Genomic DNA, 21640 nt, shown 5'->3' with positions numbered 1-21640 from the left:
AGCTTGCAGTGAGCTGAGATCGCGCCACTGCACTCTAGCCTGGGCGACAGAGCAAGACTCTGTCTCAAAAAAAAAAAAAAAAAAAAAGAAAGAAAAATTTTAAAACACATAATGGAAGTGGCCAGGCGTGGTGGCTCATGCCTATAATCCCAGCACTTTGGGTGGCTGAGGCGGGTGGATCACTTTAGGTCAGAAGTTCGAGACCAGCCTGGCCAACATGGTGAAACCCTGTCTCTACTAAAAATACAAAAATTAGCCAGGTGTGGCAGTGGGCACCTGTAATCCCAGCTACTCGGGAGACTGAGGCAGGAGAACTGCTTGAACCCAGGAGGCGGAGGTTGTAGTGAGCTGAGATTGCACCACTGAAATCCAGCCTGCGCAACAGAGTGAGACGCCATCTCAAAAAAAAAAAGAAAAAAAATTACTGGGACCTATGCTATATAAGGGTAAATGCTGTCTTGCAAACTTTATTCAAGTTTATATGTGTATGTACATATTTGATATGCATATTCATATGAATGTATAATAAATTCAGATGTAATTCTTACAATGGAAAGTAGTCAAAATGTTTGAAGAACATGACCTAAGGGGAAGATGATGAGGGTCTAAATTAAAGTTGTAACTCCTGGAAATGGAAAAGCAATACTTTATTTGAGTGCTCCTTCAAAGAGTAGAGTTAACAGGATTTAGTGATGAACTTGCATATAGGGCTTCAAGAGAGACTGTGGTAGGCTAAACAACGGCTCCCCAAAGATACCTACATTCTAATCCCTGGAACCTGTGAATGTTACCTTATATGGCAAAAAAAAAGTACTTTGCAGATATGATTAAGGATCTTGAGAGATGGGGAGATTATCCTCAAGATCAGGGTGTGCCCTAATGCAATCACATGTATCCTCATAAGAGGGAGGCAGACAGAGATGTGACATAGAAGGAGAAGCCAATGTGACTACAGGCAGAGACTGGAGTGATGAGTCACAAGCCAAGGAATGCAGCAGCCACCAGAAGCTAGAAGAGGCTAGAAAAAGATTCTCCTCCAGCCTCCAGAGGGAGCATGGCTTGATTTTCACCAGATGAAACTGATTTCAGACTTCTGGTCTCCAGAACCATAAGAGAATACATATCCATCATTTTAAGCCATCAAATTACAGCAGCCACAGGAAACTAACACAGAGTCAGAGGCCTTGGCAACTGGGAGGGAGGCAACGTCATTAACAAGGATAAGGAGCATGGGAAAAACAGGGATGATGAATTAAAAATTAAATATAACAAGTTGGAAATACAGAAAAGACAAATCTGAACAAAGAAATATATAATTAAAAATCTGATATTATATTTAAGACATCTCAGTTCTAACTCTATAAAAGTTTTTAAATGTCTTTAAAATGTTCAGAGCTCATGCTATCTCTACTTTTCTTTGGATAATCAAACTTAAGACATAGTTTATGTATTCTACTATCTGACAACAAGTATAGCTAAAACAGGTGCCAGCTTCTGGAATTACATATTGTCTCTGGAATGTTTATTAAAATAACTAGGAAATCCATGAACTATCTGTTACTGTGAATCACTTACTTAAGCCATTCAGGTTGGCAATTTTTTCAATGCAGTTTGTAGACAGTGAAAGCTTCCTTTAAAAGAACAAAGAAAAAATTTAAATTAATATGAAAAACTTAAATGGTAAATCAGAAATTATTCCTTAACAATAGTGCCCATGAAAGATAGTATTTAAGTAATACTTCCCCACTCAATCATAGTATTTATTACTTCATTTTAAAATCATTGTTTTTCTCTGATTACATAAGTTAATAAACACTTATTGAAAATTTGAAAAAATCTTCTTGAGGGCAATTTGGTATTAACAATTTTTTTTTTCTTCTTAAGACACAGCCTCACTCTATCACCTAAGCTGGAGTGCAGTAGCACCATTTCAGCTCACTGCAACTTCCACCTCCCTGGTTCAAGCAATTCTCCTGCCTCAGCCACCCAAGTAGCTGGGATTACAGGTGCCTGCTACCATGCCTGGCTAATTTTTGTATTTTTAGTGGAGATAGGGTTTCACCATGTTGGCCAAGATGGTCTTGAACTCCTGACCTCACGTGATCCACTTGCTTCGGCCTCCCAAAAGTGCTGGGATTAGAGGTGTGAGTCACCGCGCCTGGCCCTGGTATTATCAAGTTTTTTAATGCATACATTTCTTGACTCAGTTTTTCACTTATAGAAATACATCCTACTGAAATATTAATATAAATGCCAAAAGATAATGAACTAGATTATACGTATTACTGGAATAGCAGACAAATTGAAAAAATCTATAAGCACCTGTTAACTGAGGAACAGATAGTGAAATATTAAGCTGCCACTAAAACAAAGAAGATTGGGCTATAGACACCAACTTGGGAAGATGTCTATGATACATAATTTAAAAACCATCTAGCAGAACAATACTTTTTTTTTTTTTTTTTTTTTTTGAGACAGAGTCTCGCTCTGTGGCCCAGGCTGGAGTGCAGTGGCATGATCTCAGTTCACTGCAACCTCTGCCTCCTGGGTTCAAGTGATTTTCATGTCTCAGCCACCCCAGTAGCTGGGATTATGAGTGTGCAAGTCATGTAAACGACTGGCCAAATCTGTATATTTTCTAGTCACCCCCCACTCCTGAGAACTCCCAGTGATTAATGGAGTGCCTTTAAATCTAGGAATACGGTTGGGAAATAATTCTTTAATTCTTGTTAAGGCAGCCAGCACAAAGAAATTGTCAGCAAAATATGAACAGGTTGACTCGAGGTGATATACAAGGTGCTTTAGTATGAGGTATAAAACCTTCTCAAATTTGTTTGCCTTTGAGATGGCTTTATGATAAGAAGATATTTGACCACTTTGAAATCATGCCTGATGCCAAAAAAGCATGTGGTGGTGGATTTTTACGTGACACACTGTGTTCTCATCACAAAGAACAAGCTGTGTACAAAAGCTAAATATGTTTGCTCTCCCCTTTGATCCCACAGATGGATATTAGTCTAATGCATGGGTTCACAAACATGCGTCCTAGAATTACCCAAGTTGCTTATTGTAAATGCAGATTCCTAGGTTTCATCAGTAAATATTCTATTTCTATAAATTTGGGATAGGGCTGATCTCCTGCATAAAGTGCAGATGATCAAGGGATCACACTTAGACAAACACAGGGTGAAGAAATCAGAAAAAAACCCAGTGATTCTGTGGTATACTATAGCCCTGATGAGAGACACTCGTAGCCTAAAAACATGGTTACAAGGCAACATGGTATAATTGCCTCAAATTAGCCACAGAATGCTGCTAAAATACATATATTGAGAAAATAAATTAACAGAAATTACTATAGATTTGATATTTAAAGTCACAGGATATAGGATTACAAAATAAGTAGTCCAGGCGCAGTGGCTCATACCTGTAGTCCCAGCACTTTGGAAGGCTGAGGTGGGTGGATCACTTGAGGTCAGGAGTTCGAGACCAACTCGGCCAACATGGTGAAACCCCATCTCTACTAAAAATACAAAAAAAATTAGCCAGGTGTGGTGGCGAGCGCCTGTAGTCCCAGCTACTTGGGAGGCTGAGGCAGGAGAATTGCTTGAACCCAGAAGGCAGAGGTTCCAATGAGCCAAGATCACATCACTGCACTGCAGCCTGGGTGACAAAGAATGTCTCAAAAAAATAAAGGATAATTTGATCCCAATTAGAATTTTTTTTTTTTTTTTTTAAGTTAGAAGGCTCTACAAAAATGCTAGCACTGGTTCTCACACAGTGCTGGATTTTGGTTGATGTTAATTCCTTTTCTTTGTGCTGCTTATATTTTCCAGATGTTTTACAACGTGTTTTTATTAACTTTAAACTTTTTTTTAAGGGGTATCTCTTAGGCATGTAGTAAGAAAATACATTTCTGACTTTGTGGATAATTTTACAAGAGAAAGTAGTAGATTTTACAAGAGTCATAGTTTATTATGGTGCTCGCTTCAGCAGCACATGTACTAAACTGGAACGATAGATTAGCATGGCCCCTGCACAAGGATGACATACACATTCATGATGCATTCCGTATTTAAAAAATATATAGTTTATTGTGTTATTTAGCTTCTCCCAAAAGACTAGGAGATGTATATTTTCAAACACATTATAAAAACTGTACTAAAAATATTGTACTGTTCGGCCAGGCGCGGTGGCTCATGCCGGTAATCTCAGCACTTTGGGAGGCCGAGGTGGGCAGATCACGAGGTCAGGAGATCAAGATCATCCTGGCTAACATGGTGAAACCCTGTCTCTACTAAAAATACAAAAAATTTGCTGGGCATGGTGGCACGTGCCTGTAGTCTCAGCTACCTGGGAGGCTGAGGCAGGAGAATTGCTTAAATCCAGGAGTCATAGGTTGCAGAGAGCCGAGATCATGCCATTGCACTCCAGCCTGGGCGATAGAGCCAGACTCCATCTCAAAAAAAAAAAAAAATTGTACTGTACTGTTCAATAGTTTCTATTAATAATCCCATAAACCAGTCATTTTTCATGTTTGGCCTTGCCAAAGGGAGAATTACACTAAGCAAACAAAAAAAAAAAAATGAAGACCACAGAAAACAAACATATTTTCTTACTTTGTGTGTTTAAGAAAAGAAAGGGAAACCTAACAGCAATACTAGAAGGATGAAAAGAGAACTTACTCGCAATTAGCAAGCATGGACAAGGATGCATCCATCTTCTCTATAGGGGGAATCTGGGCATAAAGTTTTATCTCTTTGGCTTCAGATGGCCTCTGGCCAGTTTTCTCTTCCTATGAGAAAAATACATTTGGAAGAAATAACCCATGATTGTAATGTGGAACCAAAAGAGGCCAGCATTTCCCAAGGCTTTTCCATGTTTATTTCAAAACAATTGCTAGAATTTAGCAAACTGTTTAATAATTCTTTACCATTAGCTTATTGAAAACATTTACCTACTGACCCTGATAATCAGATTTACATGTGGCTGAATCAGATAACTATTAGGTCCCTACCAAATGAAAATGAGAAGAAAATTTTAAAAAACTTTATTTTTGTGGTATTTAAAATTTGAAAAGGACACAAACAAATGCAAAGATATCCCATATTCATGGATCAGAAGAATTAATATAATTAAAATGACCATACTTCCCAATGCAAGCTACAGATTCAATGTAATTCCTATCAAAATACCAATGTCATTTTTCATAGAAATAGAAAAAAGTCCTAAAATTTATATGGAACCAAAAAAGAACACAAATAGCCCAAACAATACTGAGCAAAAAGAACAAAATTGGATGTTATCAGACTACCTGATTTCAAAATATATTATAAGGTGAACACAACCCAAACAGCACGGTATTGGTATAAAAGCAGATACATAGACCAATAGAATGGAATGGAGAATCCAGAAATAAGTCCATGTATTTACAGCCAACTGATTTTTGACAAAGGCACCAAGAACATACATTGGGAAAAGGATACCCTCTTCAATAAATGGTGCTGGAAAAACTGGATATCCAAATGCAGATGAATGAAACTGGACCCCTTTCTCGCACCATATGCAAAAATCAACCATTATGAATTAAAGACTTAAAGGTAAGACTCAAAACTATAAAGCCACTAGAAGAAAATACAGGGAAAACACTTCAGGACATTGGTCTAGGAGAAGATTTTATGGCTAAGTCCTCAAAAGCACAGGCAACAAAAACAAAAATAAACAATGGAACTAAAACTAAAAAGCTTCTGGGCAGGCGTGGTGGTGCACGCCTGTAATCCCAGCACTTCGAGAGGCCAAGATGGTTGGATCACCTGAGGTCAGGAGTTTAAGACCAGCCTGGCCGACATGGTGAAACACCATCTCTACTAAAAACACAAAAAAGTAGCCAGGTGTGGTGGTGCGCGCCTGTAATCCCAGCTACTTGGGAGGCTGAGGCAGGAGAATTGCTTGAACCTGGGAGGCAGAGGTTGCAGTGAGCTGAGATGATGCCACTGCACTCCATCCTGGGCAACAGAGCGAGACTCCATCTCAAAACATAAAAATAAAAATAAAAAGCTTCTGCACAGCAGAGGAAACAATCAACAGAGTGAAGAGAAAACCTGTTGAATGGGAGAAAATATTTGCGAACTATTCATCTGACAAGTGAACTCAACACAATAGTAAAATGACAAACAGGCACAGTGGCTCATGCCTGTAACACCAGCAATTTGGGAGGCCAAAGAAGGAGGATTGCTTGAGCCCAAGAGTTGGAAACCAGCCTGAACAACGTAGCAAGACCTCATTTCTACAAATAATTTAAAAATCAGCCAGATGTGGTGGCACACACCACATCTTGGTGATGTGCCAATACTTTATAGTATCGGGAGGTGGAGGCTGAGGTGGGAGGATCACTTGAGCTCACTGCACTGCAGCCTGGGGGGACAGAGACCCTGTCCCCAAAAAAACAAACTAACTAACCAAACAAAACTAGAAGCTCAGGAGCCATTTCCTTTGCTTTCCTATGTTTTTTATAACCCACTGCAGTGTAAGACACACAAAACTCCTTTCAAAAACTTAAATCACCACATGTCAATAATAGAAAACAGGCTGGGCACAATGGCTCATGCCTATAATCCTAGCACTTTGGGAGATTGAGCGTGGAGGATCACTTGAGCTCAGGAGTTTGAGACCAGCCTGGGCAATATAGTGAGACCCCATCTTTACTTTAACAATATTAAATTAAAAGAAAAATAAAATATATTTAATAATAATGATAGAAAATATACAATCAGTTGTAAGATCTAATACACATCCACTCAGTGTTTATTTTTATGTCATATATTTGTAGGTTAGAGGAGGAGAAATTGACACCTAGTAGATCCTCAATAAATGTTGCGGGAATCAATGAAAAAGTGAGATTGATGTCTTTGAATAATCTTAAAATAAAAAATGCATGGGCCAGGCACAGTGGCTCACGCCTGTAATCCCAGCACCATGGGAGGCTGAGGCAAGAGGATCACCTGAGCTCAGGAGTTCAAGACCAGCCTGGGCAACATAATGAGACTCTGTCTCTACAACAACAGCAACAACAACAAATTAGTCAGGGGTGGTAATGCACACTTGTAGTCCCAGCTACTCAGGAGTTTGAGCCTAGGACACTGAGGCTGCAGTGAGCTATGATTGTGACACTGCACTCCAGCCTGGGTGACAGAGCGAGACACTGTCTCAAAAAAAAAAAAAAAAAGTAAAAAATGTATGGCCACAATGTAATCTAGAAATAGACTCTACCAGCCAAAACAAAACAAAAAAAAAAACACTAGTTATTGTAAGTAAAATAAAGTCTCAAAATCCAATTCAAGGAAAATGAAATCTGGTACTAAGTCTACTCCATATTCTTTTTTTTCTTAAGATTTTTCATTAAATATTTAACTAAACAGAAATAAATTATAAAAATACATTTAAAGTAAATGAGAAATTTATAAGCACTAAAACAAGAATTCAAGTATTTCATTATTTTATCGACTTTTGTCTATTTTCCCCAGACACCAGCGCTTCTGAAAGCCTTTTTATTCAAAGCCTAGTTACAAAAGCAAAAGGTACATTATTATGCAAAAAAACTACACTAGATCTTAGTCAAAGGGCTGAGAATCGAAGCAAAAAAACTACTGATAACATAGACAAGTTTATGGGCACAGAAATTCAGGAGCCATCTCTGTACTCTATGGAAATTATGTCTACAATGCTGAATTCTAACTGTTCAAACCATATAGAATGTTATATAATACTGAAAATATAATTTATATATAATGCATGTTTTTTACAATGTAGTTTCCTTTCTACTATTGCTACTTGAGTATTTTTATTCAGTGTTTTTTTTTCAGTTCTCTATGCATGATTTACATTGTCCACATTGATTGCCTCTGTACTAACCTCCACGAGACTAAAACCACCTTCTAAAGCCTAGATAATTCACAACCCATATGACTCCAGCATATGAAAATGATATGTAGCTTAGTGATGATACAGTTGAAAAAGAAAATTAACATAGAAATTCCAGCAATTTTATAGCAATAGGTAAAATCGGCTTTTCCATATTTAAATCTTCCAGTGGTCAGATTTTTTTAATTGAAATTTTTATTATAATATTTGAAGTTTGTCCAGTTCCCCCAAGGGTAGCATTTTATGACTATAGCATAATGTAACTATAGTATTGCTATTGATACAATCCACTGATTTTATTCTGATTTTCCCAAGTTTGCTTGTGCTCATGTGCACGTATGACTGTGTGTTTGTATGTGTGTATTAAGCTTTTTTTTTTTTTTTTTCTTTTTTTTTGAGACAGAGTCTCGCTCTGTCGCCCAGGCTGGAGTGCGGTGGTGCGATCTCGGCTCACTGCAAGCTCTGCCTCCCGGGTTCACACCATTCTCCTGCCTCAGCCTCCTGAATAGCTGGGACTACAGGCGCCCGCCACCGCGCTCGGCTAATTTTTTTTATTTTTTATTTTTTAGTAGAGATGGGGTTTCACCGTGTTAGCCAGGATGGTCTCGATCTCCTGACCTCGTGATCCGCTCACCTCAGCCTCCCAAAGTGCTGGAATTACAAGCGTGAGCCACCACGCCCGGCCGTATGTGTATATTAAGTTTTACACAATTTTATCATCTGTGTAGGTTCATGCATCCACCACCATAGTCAGTAGCTGAATAGTTCCAATACCAAAAGGATCCTTTGTATTAAACAGCTGGATTTGAATTACTAACATTTTTTCTTTTTTTTTTTTTTTTTTTTTTTTTGAGACGGAGTCTCGCTCTGTCGCCCAGGCTGGAGTGCAGTGGCCGGATCTCAGCTCACTGCAAGCTCCGCCTCCCGGGTTTACGCCATTCTCCTGCCTCAGCCTCCCGAGTAGCTGGGACTACAGGCGCCCGCCACCTCGCCCGGCTAGTTTTTTGTATTTTTAGTAGAGACGGGGTTTCACCATGTTAGCCAGGATGGTCTCGATCTCCTGACCTCGTGATCCGCCCGTCTCGGCCTCCCAAAGTGCTGGGATTACAGGCTTGAGCCACCGCGCCCGGCCACATTTTTTCTTGTACAGTTTCTAAAAGAAGGAAAAACTCATGTACTCACCCATCTCGCTAAGGCTTCTTTGATTGTTGTTGCTTTTGCCTTTTAAAAAAAAGAAAAGAAAAGAAAAAGAAGTTGTATGTATGTATGTATGTATGTATGTATTTTGAAACAGAATCTTGCTCTGTCGCCCAGGCTGGAGTGCCATGGTGTGATCTCCGCTCACTGCAACCTCTGCCTCCTGGGTTCAAGCAATTCTCCTGCCTCAGCCTCCCAAGTAGCTGGGACTACAGGTGCGTGCCACCATGCTTGACTAATTTTTTGTATTTTTAGTAGAGATGAGGTTTCACCATGTTGGCCAGGCTGGTCTCAAGCTCCTGACCTCATGATCCGCCTTCCTCCCTGCCCTCCCCTGCCTCGGCCTCCCAAAGTGCTAGGATTACAAGCGTGAGACACTGCGCCCGGCCCCAAGTTGTCTTTATTGGTGTAATCTGTTGATACACTTTTCAAGCAATAACTATTAGCCTTGGCTTCTACCATTAAAAGGATTTCTTTCTTTGAGATTTTATATGCAAAGAAGATGTTTTAATTTCCTGAAATCAGAATAATTTAAATATCTCTGAGAAAAAAATAAGGAAATCATTATGTAACACCCATACACTTCACTCCCACTTGGTTTACAAAAAATATGTAGCTTTCAATACCTGATATTAAAATACATCTTATTTCACTGATTCTAAGGATCTACATCTTTCTTACATTTTAATATTGAAATTTGGATATATCTTATACTCAGGAACAATTTACAATTGCTGTGGGCAGGTGGCAGTGGTGAAATTTTAGAAAAATATTAACCACTTTATTTCTTATCATATATTCCTTTTTATGTTTGCAAAGGATGAGGATAAAGGATAGGATAAAAATCTGTATGTCTACATACATTTAAAAGAACTCTATCAATAAGTACAAAATAAAAATTTTAAATAATAAAATATTTGTCATAGTTCAGTTCAAACCATTTTTTTCTTAGTAAAACAAAATAATGTTGCACCTTATAATTAATAGCAGCTTAGATTCAATTTAATATATTTAAAACTCTAAAGGTACCCAACGGAAGATATCCTTAATGATTTATTGCTGGTGCTCTTTTTTTAAAAAAGAACCCCAAAGAATAATAAAAGAAAAGTTTTTAAACTATGTGAACAAATGTGAACCTGAAAGAATCAATTCTTCAAGACAAATCCTGAGTAGTTAACTGGGCCTAAATTTAAAACAGGGCCTAAGCTAGGCACAGTGTCTCACACCTATAATCCCAGCACTTTGGGAGGCCAAGGTGGGAGGATCACCTGAGGCCAGGAGTTCAATACCAACCTGGGCAACATACAGAGACTCCACCTCTACAAAACAAAATTTAAAAAAAAAAAATTAGTCTGGCACGGTGGTGCATGCCTATAGTCCTAGCTACTTGGGAGGCTGAGGTGGGATGATCAATTGAACCCAAGAGTTCAAGGTTACGGTGAGGTATGATGGCACCACCACATTCCAGCCTGGGCAACAGGGCAAGCCTGTCTCTGAAAAAATTAAATTAGATTAAATCAAATTAATTAGAGTCAAGCAGCCGTTTGCTTACTAGAGGTCATATGCATATTCTGAGTCCCCCCAAAAAACACACCTCTGTTCAACTTTGAGACTTCCAGAGTTCATATGAACTAACCAATCAGAACTCACCTGAATCAACCAATCAGTTCACTTGCCTCAACCAATCAAGGCCCAGCTGTATCAACGAGCCAGACCGGAATGAGTTTGAATCCTTCATTTGCATAAACAGACCTGATTGAGAAGGTGGGAACTTTGGCTATAAAACTCAAGCCCTCCCTTTATTCTCTGGAACGCACCTTCCTTCTAAACCTAAGGCTGCATGTAGCCATATGTAAACTGTTCATTGAAATAAGGTTTCTTCCCTCCCTTTTCCTTTTGAGAGAATTTTTGTTCACAAATATATACCATTATGTCTAGAAAGTAAAGACATACTAATAAGTAACCCTTGGGTTAAAAAGAAAATGATAAAATAATAAAAGAAAAAAAGTCAAAATCTGGGGAATATAACACTAAGAAGGAAACTTACAGATTCAAATACACTTGTCAGAAAATAAGAGATAGAAAACAAATGAGCTAGGTGTTCACACATTTGGAAAAGTACATCATTACAAACCCAAAGAAGGTAGAAGGAAATACAAAGGAAAAAGTCAATGGAAAACAGAATGGGGGGATAAAATAACTAACAAAACTAAAAGTTGGTTCTTAAATCCCTGGCAAGCCTGATTGAGCAAAAAAGAGAGCAATATAAACTGAAAATATAGAATGAGCCAGGCATGGTGGTTCATGTCTGTAATCCCAGCGCTTTGGGAGGCTAAAGTGGGAGGACTGCTTGAGCCCAGGAGTTCGAGACCAGCCTGGGCAAGGCAGTGAGACTTTGTCTCTACAAAAAATAAACAAAAATGAGGGCGTGGTGGCACTGGGTAAGGTGGCGTATGACTGTGGTGCCAGCTACTCGGGGGGCTGAGGTGGGAAGATCACTTGATCCAGGGAGGGAGGCTTCAGTGAGCCGAGATCACACCACTACACTCCATCCTGGGCAACAGAGCAAGACCTGTCTCAAAAAATATATATAACCTGGACAACATAGCAAGACCCTGTCTCTACAAAAAAACACAAGTATTAGTCAGGCATAGTGGCAGGCACCGGCAGTTCCAGCTACTGGAGGGCTGGGGAACTGGGCAGGGGCTAAGCCAGGAGGATCACTTGAGCCTGGGAGGTCAGGGCTGCATGAGCCTAAATGGTGCCACTGCACTCCAGCCTGGGTGACAAAGCGAGATCTTGTCTCAAAAATGAAACAAACAAAAACCACACACATACACACATATACAGAAAAAGAGACAGAATACAGAGAAATAACTACAGACACCACAGAGACTTTAAAAATAAAATATCATTGCTGGGCACAGTGGCTCATGCTTGTAATCCCAGCACTTTGGGAGGCTGAGGCAGGTAGATCACTTGAGGTCAGGAGTTTGAGACCAGGCTGGCCAACATTGGGAAACCCCATCTCTATGAAAAATACAAAAATTAGCTGGGCATGGTGGTGTGCACCTGTAGTCCCAGCTACTTGGGTGGCTGAGGCAGAAGAAGTGTTTAAACCCAGGAGGTGGAGGTTGCAGTGAGCCGAGACTGTGCCATTGCACTCCAGCCTGAGCGACAGAGCAAGACTCCATCTCCAAAATAAAAAATATCATAAGCAAACATATGGCAATAAGGTTTAAAACCTAGACAAGGTATGCATTTCTATAAAAAACATAAAAGTGTCAAAACTGTCATAAGAATCAAGAAAATTTGAATAGACCAACACTATTTAAAATATTAAAATGATAGATTTACCCTTATCCTCCTCCCCTAATACTGCAAGCCTAGACACTTCTGTAAGTGAGTTCTACTAAGCTTTCAAGGGTATTCCCTGTAACAAGTTGTTTCAGAAATCAGAAAAAGAGGGAAAGCTGCCAACATATAAGACAGTGGTCACATAAGACTGTAATACTGTATTTTTACTGTAACTTTTCTATGTTTGTTTGTTTGTTTGTTTGAGACAGGGTCTTGCTCTGTTGCCTAGGCTGGAGTGCAGTGGTGCAATCTCAGCTCACTGCAACCTCCACCTCCCATGTTCAAGTGATTCTCATGCCTCAGCCTCCTGAGTAGCTGGGATTATAGGCGTACCACGACACCCAGCTAATTTTTGTATTTTTAGAAGAGGCGGAGTTTCACCATGTTGGCCCGATGGGTCTTGAACTCCTGACCTCAGGTGATCTGCCAGCCTCAGCCTCCCAAAGTTCTGGGATTACAGGCGTGAGCCACTGCACTCTGGAGGCTTTTCTATGTTTAAATACACAAATACATTGTTTCAACGGCCTACAGTATTCAGTACAGTAAGATGCTATAAAAGTTTGTAGCCTAGGAGCAATAGCCTACACCATCTGGTTTTTGTAGGCATATTCTATGATGTTTGCAAGGCAAAACTGCCAATGATATGTTTCTTAGAATGTATCCCTGTCATCATTAAGTGACTTATAACTGTACTCGTTCTGATTCTCTATTTGAAGATTTTCAACAATCACTATGGCTCATACTTTCATAAATATTTAGGTCTGAGGCTTTCTTCACCTGAATATAAACCCAGGTTCCAGAACTTTCAACTTTCCTTGGCAGTGGCTTTCAGCTAACTGCTTGGGGAACAAAGTAAGGAAAGCAGGGGGGAAAACTACTTTTTAAAGAGTGGTATTTAATCTGTTGAGGGCAGGCATGACTTCCTCATCATTTTCATCTCTTGGGCTCAATTTCTGCCCACTAATATAGCACTGGAATCACAAAAAGAAGACAAGTAATTATGCTGCTTCTTCATAAACATCTCTATCCAGTAGGACATCACATACTTTGCTCAATAGCTCTGTCTGTAATCCTTTTCAAACGACTAGTTAGAACTACCAAGTATGTAAGCAAGAGAGTGAACACTTCAAGTAAGAGTTGAGGAGCATCTCTAGGTAAAACCATTACTTCATAAAGAGCTCTGATTGGATAGACAGCTGGTAGATTTCAAACCTAAGGTAACAGCATTTCTCAGTGTGGTGGGATGCCCCCCAATTTTATAATCACTTGAGGTGTGTTATCGAAATGCACATTCCTGAAACCCCCAATCATATTAAAAATTCATAATCTGGCCGGGCGCGGTGGCTCAAGCCTGTAATCCCAGCACTTTGGGAGGCCGAGACGGGCGGATCACGAGGTCAGGAGATCGAGACCATCCTGGCGAACACAGTGAAACCCCATCTCTACTAAGAAATACAAAAAATAGCCGGGCGAGATGGCGGGCGCCTGTAGTCCCAGCTACTCGGGAGGCTGAGGCCGGAGAATGGCGTAAACCCGGGAGGCGGAGCTTGCAGTGAGCTGAGATCCGGCCACTGCACTCCAGCCTGGGCGACAGAGCGAGACTCCGTCTCAAAAAAAAAAAAAAAAAAAATTCATAATCTTCATTCCAACAAGCCCATACTTATGCATACTGAAATTTGAGAATCAGTGCTCTAATACATCCACCAGAGTGTGTTTTACAGCGTTACCTAATAATTGCACTCGTAGTCATTCAGAAGGCAACCTGGGTACATCACAGGTTACGAATACTGCTGCAATCCGTGTTATACAGAACCCTCTGGTAACCAGTCCCTCCCTGCATCTCGACGGGGGGGTCATTAAAATTACTGATATGTAAAGAGATATCTTCACACTCTCCTTCCCATCACCCTTCCCACTCCAATACGCTCTTTTTGGAGAATTTCCTGCTCTTCGCCCTCCCTTTTCTCCTGTCAGAGTCCCTCCACCTTAACCCAACCTCCGATCCACCCCAGGCCGCCCTCACCCCAGGCCACCCTCACCCCAGACCACCCCCGGCCAGGGCTTCTCTTTCGCCCGGGGCCCCTGACTCCACAGAGCTAGCGTCAGCTACCGGCTCCCTTCCGCTGTTCAAGGACCCCCAGACCCTCAACACTCCACAGTCACCCTTTTCCACTCCCAATCTTCTCTCAGCTTTGGCTACGCGGCCCGAAAGGTACTCACCATTCCGGCGGTTGCTACTGTCACTGCTCTGGTTGCTAGGGCCCGCGGGGTCAGTGCGCGTGCGCACTTCTCGGCGCTCTCCGCCGAAGCCCCATGCCCGGCAGCGGTCCTTTCTCTCCGCCCTCAGGGTGGTGCGAGCGGGGCATTGTGGGACTGCGTGGCGGCCGCCGGGGTCCTCCCGTCCGGCTGTTGCTGGCTGCCCTTTTGCTGCTCTAGGGCTTAACCGCGCACAGAGTGGTCAGGACCGAAAGCAGTTTCAGCTGATCTGTAGTGACTCGCCCGCCTAAAGTTAAAGACCTTAAAACGTCCCCCTAACAACTGCCCTTTTCATAAAATAATGTTTTTAATTCCTTTCCCCTACCGATGGCCTTTCCCACCCTTTTCCGGAGGAGGGAAAATAAGCGGCTTGCCGTAATTTATCCCTCCGTCCCACTGAGAATACCAGAGCCAAACTCCACCGATTTTATGTTTCTTTACCCCGGATCCTCCAGGGAGCCAGAGGCAGCTAAAAGCTCTGTTCCACATTTTAAATATCACAAATTGTGGGTTTTAATCACCAAGGTGTCTTTTTTCCCCCACCTACCAAATGAGCTAAAAATTAACAATAATAATAATTCATAGAGTTGATAGGGGTATGGAGAAGTAGGGACACACAAATACGCTGCTGTTTGTAATTGATACAGCCTTTCTGGAAGGCTGTTGGCTGTTCAAAAACTTTTGCACCCTTTGTGGTCCATCAGTTCCACATCTAGGACTTTATCCTGAGCACAGAGATGTATGTTCAAAGCTTTAATAGCAAAAAAAAAAAGAAAAAAGAAAAAAAAACTCAATTATCAACAAAAGAGAATTGGTGACTGGGACTGGTAGCTCACGCCTGTAATCCCAGCACTTTAGGAGGCTGAGGCGGGAGGATCACTTGATCACTTGAGACCAGCCTGGCCAACATGGTGAAACCCCGTCTCTACTAAAAATACAAAAATTAGCCGGGTGTGGTGGCACGCGCCTGTAGTCCCAGCAATTCCGGAGCCTGAGCCACGAAAATTGCTTGAACCCGAGGGGCGGACGTTGCAGTGAGCCGAGATCGCGCCACTGCACTCCAGTCTGGGCAACAAGAGTGACACGCTGTCTCAAAACAGACAAAAAAAAATAAAGAGAGAGAAAATTGGTTAGTAGTATTGAACATCCAATGCAATAATGTTCTTCCACTAAAAAAGTACCAATGACTTGCTGAAAGGCATCTATTCACATCCAAAGATAGTCATATTTTAAGTAAAAATAGAAGTTACCAAACAAAATAGTTGGTACGATTTTCTTTTAAAATTATACATAGTGGCCTGGTGCAGTTTGTTCATGTCTGTAATCCCAGAAATTTGGGAGGCCAAAGTAAAAAGATCCCTTGAACCCAGGAGTTCGAGACCAGCCTAGGCAACATAACAAGACCCTGGCTCTAATAAAAAGTAAAAATTAGCCAGGCGTTGTGGTACACACTGATAGCCTCAGCTGCTGGGGAGGCTGAAGCAAGAGGATCATTTGAGGAGTTTGAGGCTGAAATGAGTTATAATTGTGCCATTACACTCTACCCTGGGCAACAGAGTCAGACCCTGTCTCTAAAACAAAAAAAAAAACAAAAAAAATTGGAAAAGCTATACATAGTACACAGACACATATAAACCTTTATCTAAAAGGATATTATGAAGGTTTAATGTTTGCTGTGGACTGAGTGGTGGTACACCAAAATTCATATGTAGTGATCTGGTGAGTTTACGTTCTTTGATACTTTCTGAGAGGTCTGGGGGGTACCTAAATTTTAAGCTTTAAAACCGGAAGGGTCAATTTCTATGTTTATTTAAAAAAAAAAAAAACTGTCTATGGGACTATTGGATAGGTTTCAAAATCTTGGTAAACTTCACATAAAGAACATTTTGAGTTCCAGATTCTCAAAGGTTAAAAACATTCACACAGAAAATAAAAGAATTATATAACTTGGACCCTTCTTTTGTTCTTTCATATCCTACAAAATGACAAAATAGATTCCAAAACCTGTTCACCAGAGAACGTGTGGGTCTGCTTGCTCTTATTTCAGGCCTGGATAAAATAAGTTGAAAGAAAGTTTAAAAATAGTATTGAAGGCCAGGCACGGTGGCTCATGCCTGTAATCCCAGCACTTTGGGAAGCCGAGGCAGGCAGATCACCTGAGGCTGGGAGTTCCAGACCAGCCTGACCAACATGGAGAAACCCTGTCTCTACTAAAAATACAAAATTAGCCAGGTATGGTGGCGCGTGCCTGTAATCCCAGCTACTCGAGAGGCTGAGGCAGGAGAATTGCCTGAACCCGGAAGGCAGAGGTTGCCATGAGCCAAGGTTGTGCCACTGAACGACAGAACATGCGACAGAACGAGAACCTGTCTCAAAACAAAACAAAGAAATCCTTGATTTTTAAACAAAAATGTGGGCCAAACAAAAGAGAAGAAAAAATTGTCACATTTAAGAAATGAGTTAGAGATTAAGCAAAATAGCTAAAAGTTACATATCTTAAAATTTAAAAAAAGAACTTAAACCCTAGGATAGGCACTAATTCTTAAGGTTGTTTATATAATAGAGAGGTTTATCAATTCAAATTAGAATTGGCTGACTGGGTGCAGTGGCTCATACCTGTAATCCCAGCACTTTGGGAGGCCAAGGCAGGAGGATGGCTTGAGGGTGGGAGTTCAAGACCAGGCGGAGTAACATAGCGAGACCCCATATTTAACCAAAAAAAAAGAAAGAAAGAAAAATTAGCTGGGCATGATGGCGTGAGCCTGTAGTACCAGCTACTCAGGAGGCTGAAGTGGAAGAATCACTTGAGCCTGGGAGGTCAAGGTTGCAGTGAGCTATGATCATGCCACTGCATTCCAGCCCGGGCAACAGAGCGAGACTCTGTCTCAAAAAAATAAATAAATAAAAAATAAAAATAAAATAAAATAAACCTTGACCAGGCATGATGGCTCATGCACTGCATTGCAGCCTGGGCAACAATAAACCTCTTTTTAAAATCTTACACAAGGGCCGGGTGTGGTGGCTCCTGCCTATAATCCCAGCACTTTGGGAGACCAAGGCAGGTGGATCACTGGAGGTCAGGAATTTGAGACCAGCCCGGCCAACATGGTGAAACCCCATCTCTACTAAAAATACAAAAATTAGCTGGGCATAGTAGTGCATGCCATAGTTCCAGCACTCAGGAGGCTGAGGCAAGAGAATTGCTTGAACCCGGGAGATGGAAGTCGCAGTGAGCCAAGATCACGCCACTGCACTCCAGCCTGGGTGACAAAAGCGAGACTCAGACTCAAAAAAAAAGAAACAAAAATCTTACACAAAAACCCCTGAATTCAAGAAGTGGTGTGTATGAGTTTATACACACACACACACACACACCTTTTTTTCATTTTCTGGAGACAGTGTCTCACTTGGTTGCCCAGGGTAGATAGGCTGCAGTGTAGTGCTGTGATCACAGCTCACTGTAGCCTCAATCCCTCAGGCTCAGATGATCCTCCTGCCTCAGCCTCCCAAATAGCTAGGACTATAGGCATGTGTTACCACCCCCAGCTAAATTTTAAATTTTTTTTGTAGAGACAGGGGTCTTGCTATGTTGTCCAGGCTGGTTTTGAACTCCTGAGCTCAAGCAGTCCTCCCACCTTGGCCTCCTAAAGTGCTGGGATTACAGGCCTAAACCACCTCACCAAAGCCTGTATTTTTTCTTGATGTTAATAATTGAAACTTGTATTCGATTTTTAAAATAATGTTAATTTTGGGGGAAACTATTTAATAATACTATAAATTAGGGCAACAACTCTTCAACCTCTGCCAAGAAGACCCCTCGCAACTGGTTTTTTTTTTTTTTTTTTAGATAAGAGTCTCACTCTATTACCCAGGCTGGAATGCAGTAGACCAATCACGGTTCACTGCAACCTTGGCCTCCCAGGTTCGAGCGATCCTGCCACCTCAGCCCCTCAAGTAGCTGGAACCATAGAAGTGTGCCACCACGCCTGGCTAATTTTTTGTATTTTTGGTAGAGACAAGGTTTGCCATGATCCCCAGGCTGGTTTTGAACTGCTGAGCTCAAGTGATCTGCCCGCCTCCACCTCCCAAAGTGCTGGGATTACAGGCGTGAGCCACCGTGCCCAGCCGCAAACCAGTCATAAGCACAAGATTACTGATCAACCAAAATCAAAGTCTAATAATTAATATTGGTACCTTTCCCTTCAAATACGTAAAAACAAATGGCAACTGCAAAACTAAAACTAAATTATAATGAGGACCAGAACTTTTAACATGTTTCAATTCCATACATTTTAAGTGTTTAGAATAAAAACTCAGAACTTCATCTAAGATAATTCTAACAAGTTAAAGCTCACCCACAAACTGTAATTAAGTTTTTGGTGGAGAAGGTGGAAGGGATAAACTCTGTCTTTCCCTCAGATAATTACATTGTCTACATGTGTAATTATCAATTTGCAACTAGAACCTGGAACCTGCCTGTTTTAAAATATAATTTTAAACAAAAGCATGAAGGAAAGTTTTTAAAACTATACCAAGATAAGGGAACTTTGGAGAATCAAAGCAAGTGTTTCTCAGTAATTAGTTGCCATTCTAAAGATAAATATCTTAGAGTTCCCAGCTTTCTGTAAAGATCCTGGAACAGGGTGCAGCTAGACACATATCAAAATCTGATTAACAGCAGAAAATATTCTGTGACTTCAGTCTACCACCAACTAGCCTCTGAGTCATCCTGTAGAATTCACTCTAGTCTCTGACTATTATGAGAAAATTGTCATAACCAAATGGTTCCTCATCACAAAACCAGAGGCCTATGTGTATGTATTCACCCCTGGTCAAAACATACCTAAAACGGCTGGGCGCGATGGCTCATACCTGTAATCCCAGCACTTTGGGAGGCCGAGGTGGGTGGATCACTTGAGGTCAGGATCACTTGAGATCATTTGAGTCAGCCTGGCCAACATGGTGAAAACCCATCTCTACTAAAATACAAAAATTAGCCGGGCGTGGTGGGAGGCACCACTTGAACTCGGGAGGTGGAGGTTTCAGTGAGCCAAGATCAAGCCACTGCACTCCAGCCTGGGTGACAGAGGGAGACTCTATCAAGGAAGGAAGGAAAGAAGGAGGGGAGGAAGGGAGGGAGGGAGGGAGGGAGGGAAAGAAAATCTAAAACTTCGGGGACAGATATAGCAAACTAATAGTCATACACTGGCTTTTTAGATCTTTGGAGGTACAGAAGGTGGCAGGAAGAGTAGGTGGGAAAGATGGGTAAGTAGCAGCTTGAAAGCTGGCTTTCAGTTAGCAATTACCTTGAGTTAAAGCTCAAACAAACCAAACATGGAGAAATATGGATAGTTCCAAAACTGCAGTCTATGATGAACTTGAATTTAGCATTTTTATTTCTTTTAAAAGCTTGCAGATGACCATGAGAAGTTCAGATCTCAGTCATTTTTTGATAAAAATATTCAGTCAGTCTGTCTCTGGATTTGCTCTGAAGCATAACTAAATTTAAGTGTCTAGCCCAGCAAGGCTGCACATGCCTGTAATCCTAGCACTTTGGAAGGGTGAGGGGGGAGGATTGCTTGAGGCCAGGAGTTCAAGACCAGCCTGGGCAACAGAGCAAGACCCCTGCCACTTAAATAAATAAATAATACATTTAATTGTCTAGTTAGCTTTTACCCTAAGTGCAAAAACTCCAAGATCTTCCAAGACTCAATCTGAGCAATAGCATGAGCTTTGAGCTGCCCCCCTCCCAAATTAGGTACCCTTAATACGGGATCCAGAGCTACAGAGAAAAAAGGACTATAAGGGGGAATCTATTTTGTGGCCAGCACTGGACTAGCTTAAAAGAGTAAAATTTGTCTTCCCATGTTCTGAGACACTTCACGGCTATGTCAGTATAAACAGAGCTCTTCCAACGCCTGTCATCCTCTCCAACAATAAAAAGGAAATGGGCATTGGCTCTTTCTTTCTTTCTTGTTTGTTTGTTTGAGACAGAGTTTCGCACTGTAGGCCAGGCTGGAGTGCAGTGGCACGATCTCAGCTCACTGCAACCTCCGCCTCCTGGGCTCAAGCAATTCTCCTGCCTCAGCCTCCCGAGTAGCTGGGATTACAGGCATGTGCCACCATGCCTGGCTAATTTTTGTATTTTTAGTAGAGAAAGGGTTTCACCATGTTGGCCAGGCTGGTCTCGAACTCCTGACCTCAGGTGATCTGCCCGCCTCAGCCTCTCAAAGTGCTGAGATTACAGGCGTGAGCCACCGCGCCCAGCTGGATGTCTGGTTTTTAGAATGAGATTTTTAAAGCCAGGTGCAGTGGCTCATGCCTGTAATCCCAGCACTTTGGGAGGCCGAGGTGAGCCGATCATTTGAGGTCGGGTGTTGGAGACCAGCCTGGTCATCGTGGTGAAACCCCAAAAACCCATCTCTACTAAAAATACAAAAAATTAGCTGGTTGTCGTGGTGCATGCCTGTGATCCCAGCTAGTCAGGAGGCTGAGGTGGGAAAACCACTTGAACCTGGGAGGCAGAGGTTGCAGTGAGCTGAGATCGGGCCGCTGCACTCTAGCCTTAGCGACAGAGTGAGACTACGTCTCAAAAAACAAAGAATCAAAAAACAAAAAGAAACCCAGACATCCAAATTTAAAGGGCCCTTTGATTTCTCAATAAATTTAAGATACAGTCAGAGTCACCAAAATCCATAATTCAACAGGGATTAAACTATTTTAAAGGTCTAATGAAGGTGTACTATAAAGTGAACTACATGTGTGAAGAAATACTAAACTATCAATCTAATATCCTCCTAATGCTGGTCTATTATTTCTTTCAATATTCGTATTGGGGATGTGTTATTCCTTCACTATTCCAAGAGAAGAATTTATCGGCCAGTTGTTTCCTGGTATTTTTCAGATATAT

General features: G+C 41.3%; 1 protein-coding gene and 1 pseudogene across 2 annotated transcripts in view; one reads left to right on the top strand and one right to left on the bottom strand.

Annotated features, from left to right (window-relative positions):
* DNAL1 (dynein axonemal light chain 1) overlaps positions 1–14862 on the bottom strand; it is a 59204-nt gene extending 44342 nt beyond the window's left edge. The window contains exons 1-5 of one of the 2 annotated variants that reach the window (XM_025391416.1): positions 14695–14862; positions 10768–10813; positions 9103–9141; positions 4686–4795; positions 1576–1631 (exon numbers count right to left, since the gene is read on the bottom strand). In XM_025391416.1, the coding sequence (XP_025247201.1) occupies positions 1576–1631; positions 4686–4720 (91 nt within the window). In that variant the 5' untranslated portion in view covers positions 4721–4795; positions 9103–9141; positions 10768–10813; positions 14695–14862. The remainder of the gene's footprint in view (positions 1–1575; positions 1632–4685; positions 4796–9102; positions 9142–10767; positions 10814–14694) is intronic. The other variant, XM_025391415.1, reaches the window with a different exon arrangement.
* LOC112629505 lies at positions 3981–4079 on the top strand (annotated as a pseudogene).
* Positions 14863–21640: the final 6778 nt, after the last annotated feature.

The sequence above is a fragment of the Theropithecus gelada genome, chromosome 7b (genome assembly GCF_003255815.1).
Source record: "Theropithecus gelada isolate Dixy chromosome 7b, Tgel_1.0, whole genome shotgun sequence".
Taxonomy (NCBI): Eukaryota; Metazoa; Chordata; class Mammalia; order Primates; family Cercopithecidae; genus Theropithecus; species Theropithecus gelada.
This window is presented reverse-complemented; position numbering and strand designations above follow the sequence as displayed.